The sequence below is a fragment of the Arachis stenosperma genome, chromosome 4 (genome assembly GCF_014773155.1).
Source record: "Arachis stenosperma cultivar V10309 chromosome 4, arast.V10309.gnm1.PFL2, whole genome shotgun sequence".
NCBI classification, from domain to species: Eukaryota; Viridiplantae; Streptophyta; class Magnoliopsida; order Fabales; family Fabaceae; genus Arachis; species Arachis stenosperma.
In genome coordinates, this window is record NC_080380.1 from 45,173,935 (window position 1) to 45,179,655 (window position 5,721).

The 5,721-nt window shown below is 44.0% G+C and overlaps 1 protein-coding gene across 1 annotated transcript; it reads left to right on the forward strand.

Annotated features, from left to right (window-relative positions):
* Positions 1 to 489: 489 nt before the first annotated feature.
* Positions 490 to 5,388, forward strand: LOC130974943 (uncharacterized). Its single transcript, XM_057899781.1, has 5 exons — positions 490 to 591; positions 796 to 1,011; positions 1,129 to 1,279; positions 1,402 to 1,551; positions 4,934 to 5,388. The coding sequence occupies exons 1-5, from the start codon at positions 490 to 492 to the stop codon at positions 5,386 to 5,388; spliced, it is 1,074 nt and encodes a 357-aa protein (XP_057755764.1).
* The last annotated feature ends 333 nt before the right edge of the window (positions 5,389 to 5,721 follow it).

Here is a 5,721-nt window from a genome sequence, read left to right on the forward strand (position 1 = left end):
CTGGGAATGCAAGGAGCGCGGGAGTGCCCAGACGCGCGCGGGGTGAAGGTTATAGCCGCGGGGAGGGCTGCGTCGATTAGTCAGGACCGTACGGCGGCTGAGGCACATAGCTCCATGGCTGGGGCGGGCCGCAGTGACCACCAGAGGGCTAAGGCCGGCGATGGTGAGCAGGGGAGAACGAGGCAGCTGGAGGGGATAAGTGAGCGGACGGAACCGGAGGAAGAGGGACATGCATATATCTCTTCTGGGAAGCGATCGACAAACTCGGCACATGTGGAGGAGGAACTGAGAGCTTCGGGACCAGCTGCTGGGATAGGCACCGTGGGAGAAAATGTGGTGGCTACTGCGGAGTCTGAGACAGAAACAGAGGGACGGCAGGAGCAAGTTGATGGCAGAAATACTGTTCAAGGTTAGACGAAAGAAAATGAGGAAAATTCAGCTTTGGCAGTGGAGTCAGGTGCTGTTCTATTGGATGAAGAAGTGGATATTATGGCGATTTTGCAAGATCAGAATGAAGAGTTAGAAGTGAAAAGAAAGATGGCAAAACAAAAAGAAAAGGCACGAAGAAGTCGGCCGAAGAAACTCAATAAGGTGAGTAAAAATGTTGTTAAATGATTTTCGCTTGTTGGAATATTCGGGGGTTGAAGGGGGACAGAAAATTGAGTATGATAAAATCTTTGAAGAAATTTTATAAGCTAAACCTGTTAGGATTGGTGGAAACTAAGAGGCAGGATTTTACGAAGTTTGATGTTGCAAGAATTTGGGGTTGGAATACTGTGGGTTGGGAGTTTGTAGATTCGGCAGGGGCTTCAGGGGGGTTTGCTGTTAATTTGGGATGATGATTTGTTTAAAGCCAATAACTGTTATAAAGGGGAGAGATGGTTGTGCGTTGAAAGAGTGATGATGAAAAATAATTTTAATTGTGCTGTTTGTCTGGTGTATGGGGCACATGAGAGGGAGGAGAAGCGGGTTGTATGGGAGGAGTTGAGTTATGTCGTGGGACTGTGTCAGGTGCCTTTCTTCTTTTTGGGGGATTTTAATGAGACTTTACATGTGGAAGAACGTAAAGGGGCGAGTAGTTCACCGATGTCAGCGGAAGAGTTTAAGAATTGGGTACATGATATGTAGTTGGTGGACTTGTCTCTGAATGATAGGAAGTTTACGTGGTTCAGGGGTCGTTCTTGCAGTCGGATTGATAGGGTCCTGGTTAATATAGAGTGGGTTGAGGAATTTCCTGATGTTCGCCTAAAAGGTGGACCTAGAGGGTTGTCTGACCACTGTCCGTTGATTGTGGAGGATAAAAGATTTGGGGGTGGCCCACGACCTTTTAGAATTCTGGATTCCTAGTTTACTCATGAGGGTTTTCTGGAATGGTTAAAAATTAATGGAGAAATTTGGAAGATGTTCAGTTCACTAGTAAGTTGAAGGCTTTGGCGGGGCTTCTACGACTATGGCACAAGAACAACTTTGGGAACATGGAGAAGAGACTGCAGACGCTTGAGGAGGAGATTAAGAAACTGGATAATATGGTTTGTGTTGGTGTCTATGATGGTACGACGGAGGCTAGAAGAAAGGCATTGGTGAGTTTCTGTGAGAAGTGGTATGTTAGGAAAGAGTTGCTGATGAGCGGATAATTTATACGCTTTTTGGCTTTGTTTTTAGTATATTTTTAGTATGTTTTATTTAGTTTTTATTATGTTTTTATTAGTTTTTAATTAAAATTCACTCTTCTGGGCTTTACTATGAGTTTGTGTGTTTTTCTGTGATTTCAGGTAATTTCTGGCTGAAATTGAGGGACCTGAGCAAAAATCTGATTCAGAGGCTGAAAAGGACTACAGATGCTGTTGGATTCTGAACTCCCTGCACTCGAAGTAGATTTTCTAGAGCTACAGAAGCCCAATTGGCGCACTCTCAATTGCGTTGAAAAGTAGACATCCTAGGTTTTCCAGCAATGTATAATAGTCCATACTTTGCCCGAGATTTGATGGCCCAAACCGGCATTGCAAATCAGCTTCAGAATTCTCGGCGTTTAACGCCGGAACTGGCACAAAAATTGGAGTTAAACGCCCAAACTGGCATAAAAGCTGGCGTTTAACTCCAGGAAAAGTCTCTACACATGAAAGCTTCAATGCTCAGCCCAAGAACACACCAAGTGGACCCCGGAAGTGGATTTTTACGTCATTTACTCATTTCTGTTTATCCTAGGTTACTAGTTCACTATAAATAGGATCTTTTGACATTGTATCTTGACCTCATGACACTTTACACGTTTCTTTTTGTATCTTCTACGGCATGAGTTTCTAAACCCCATGGTTGGGGGTGATGAGCGGATAATTTGTACGCTTTTTGGCATTGTTTTTAGTATATTTTTAGTATGATCTAGTTAGTTTTTAGTATATTTTTATTAGTTTTTAGTTAAAATTCACTTTTCTGGACTTTACTATGAGTTTGTGTGTTTTTCTGTGATTTCAGGTATTTTCTGGCTGAAATTGAGGGACCTGAGCAAAAATCTTATTCAGAGACTGAAAAGGACTGCAGATGCTGTTGGATTCTGACCTCCCTGCACTCGAAGTGGATTTTCTGGAGCTACAGAAGCCCAATTGGCGCGCTCTCAATAGCATTGGAAATTAGACATCCTGGGCTTTCCAGCAATATATGATAGTCCATACTTTGTCCAAGATTTGGTGGCCCAAACCGGCGTTCAAAGTCACCCTCAGAAATTCCAGCGTTAAACGCCGGAACTGGCACCAAAATGGGAGTTAAACGCCCAAACTGGCATAAAAGCTGGCGTTTAACTCCAAGGAGAGTCTCTACACGAAAATGCTTCATTGCTCAGCCCAAGCACACACCAAGTGGGCCCGGAAGTGGATTTCTATGTCATTTACTCACCTTTGTACACCTTAGGCTACTAGTTTTCTATAAGTAGGACCTTTTACTATTGTATTTGACATCTGGAGATCTTTGAATCTTTTGATCACTTTGGGAGGCTGGCCATTCGGCCATGCCTAGACTTTGTTCTTATGTATTTTCAACGGTGGAGTTTCTACACACCATAGATTAAGGTGTGGAGCTCTGCTGTACCTCGAGTATTAATGCAATTACTATTGTTCTTCTATTCAATTCCACTTGTTCTTTGTCCAAGATATGACTTGTTCTTCAACTTGATGAATGTGATGATCCGTGACACTCATCATCATTCTCACTTATGAACAAAGTGACTGACAACCACTCTGTTCTACAAGCAACAAGGCTCTAGTGTTTATCTCTTGGATTCCTGATACACGATGCATGGTTGATCGCCTGACAACCGAGTGCTCGCCTGACAAACGAGCCAGCCATTCCGTGAGATCAGAGTCTTCGTGGTATAGGCGAGAACTGATGGCGGCATTCAAGAGAATCCGGAAGGTCTAACCTTGTCTGTGGTATTCTGAGTAGGATTCAATGATTGAATGACTGTGACGTGCTTCAAACTCCTAGCAGGCGGGGCGTTAGTGACAGACGCAAAAGAATCAATGGATTCTATTCCGGCTTGACCGAGAACCGACAGATGATTAGCCATGCTGTGACAGAGCATAGGAACATTTTCACTGAGAGGATGGGAGGTAGCCACTGACAACGGTGAAACCCTTGCATAAGCTTGCCATGGAAAGGAGTAAGAAGGATTGGATGAAGACAGTAGGAAAGCAGAGAGACGGAAGGGAAGGCATCTTCATACGCTTATCTGAAGCTCTCACCAATGATATGCATAAGTATCTCTATCTTTATCTTTATGTTTTATTCATTCAACATCTATACCCATTTGAGTCTGCCTGACTAAGATTTACAAGGTGACCATAGCTTGCTTCATACCAACAATCTCCATGGGATCGACCCTTACTCGCGTAAGGTTTATTACTTGGACGACCCAGTGCACTTGCTGGTTAGTTGTGCGAAGTTGTGTTTATGCCATGGTATTGAGCACCAAGTTTTTGGAGCCATTACTGGGGATTATTTGAGTTGTAGTGATCACAATTTCGTGCACCAGGGGGTGAGGAGCTCTGCTGTGTCTTGATGGATTAATGCAATTACTACTATTTTTCATTCAATCACGCTTGTTTCTATTCTAAGATATCACTTGCTCCTAAACTTGATGAATGTGATGATCCGTGACACTCATCATCATTCTCACCTATGAACGTGTGCCTGACAACCACCTCCGTTCTACCTTAGATTGAGTAGATATCTCTTGGATTCTTTAATCAGAATCTTCGTGGTATAAGCTAGAGTTGATGGCGGCATTCAAGAGAATCCGGAAGGTCTAAACCTTGTCTGTGGTATTCTGAGTAGGATTCAAGGATTGAATGACTGTGACGAGCTTCAAACTCCTGAGGGCTGGGCGTTAGTGACAGACGCAAAAGAATCACTGGATTCTATTCCAACCTGATTGAGAACCGACAAATGATTAGCCGTGCTGTGACAGAGCACGTTGAACATTTTCACTGAGAGGATGGGAGGTAGCCATTGACAACGGTGAAACCCTACATACAGCTTGCCATGGAAGGAGCCTTGCGTGCTTGAAGAAGAAGACAGTAGGAAAGCAGAGATTCAGAAGATAGAGTATCTCCAAAATCTCAACCTGTTCTCCATTACTGCAAAACAAGTATTTATTTCATGTTCTTCTACTTTTCACAATTAAACCTGAGAATTATTGATATCCTGACTAAGAGTTACAAGATAACCATAGCTTGCTTCAAGCCGACAATCTCCGTGGGATCGACCCTTACTCACGTAAGGTATTACTTGGACGACCCAGTGCACTTGCTGGTTAGTTGTGCGGGATTGCAAAAGTGTGATTGCAATTTCGTGCACCAGTTGCACTGGAAGCAGATGTCTCGGTCAGCGCATGCTAAGTACATTGATAGAAATACTAGATTTTTTTATAACATTGCCTCAGTTAGAAGACGGAATAACAGGATTGATGCTCTCATGATTCATGGGCGGGTAGTGCGGAATCAAACAAGAATAAAGGTTGCAATTAGAGGGTTTTATAAGGGCCTGTATCGGCAGGAATTGGTTCCAAGGATTGGCTTTCGGGATGGGTTGGTGAGACAGATTGATGGAGCAGAGGCTGTGGCTTTGGAGGTGATGCCGTCGGTGGAGGAAATTCGGGGGGCAGTTTGGGACTGTGAATCTTCTAAAGCCCCGGGTAGTGATGGTTACAATTTAAACTTCATCAAACGATGCTGGGAGGATATTGGCCAGGAGTTCACTACAGCAGTGATGGATTTCTTCCAAAGTGCTAAGTTACCAGCCGATGTGAATGTCACATGGGTGACGCTAGCCCCGAAATTTGTGGGGGCTAAGGAGACCAGGGACTTTCGGCCGATTAGTATGGTGGGGTGTGTGTAAAAGGTGATCTCCAAGGTCTTAGTGCGGAGAATGAGAACAGTGATGCCGGATTTGGTTGGCGAGACACAGAGTGCTTTTGTCAAGGGTAGGAAGATACATGACAGAGCCCTCATCACTTGTGAGACGGTACAATGGCTCATGTCACGGAGAAAGAAGGCGGCAATCATAAAGTTATACTTTCAGAAAGCATATGAGAGAGTTAGATGGAGCTTTGTGGATATTGTATTTCAGAAGATGGGGTTCGGGCAAAGGTGGAGGAATTGGGTAAAGGAGTGTGTCACTTCGGCCTCTATGTCAGTCCTAGTGAATGGTTCACTGATGAGTGGATTTTGG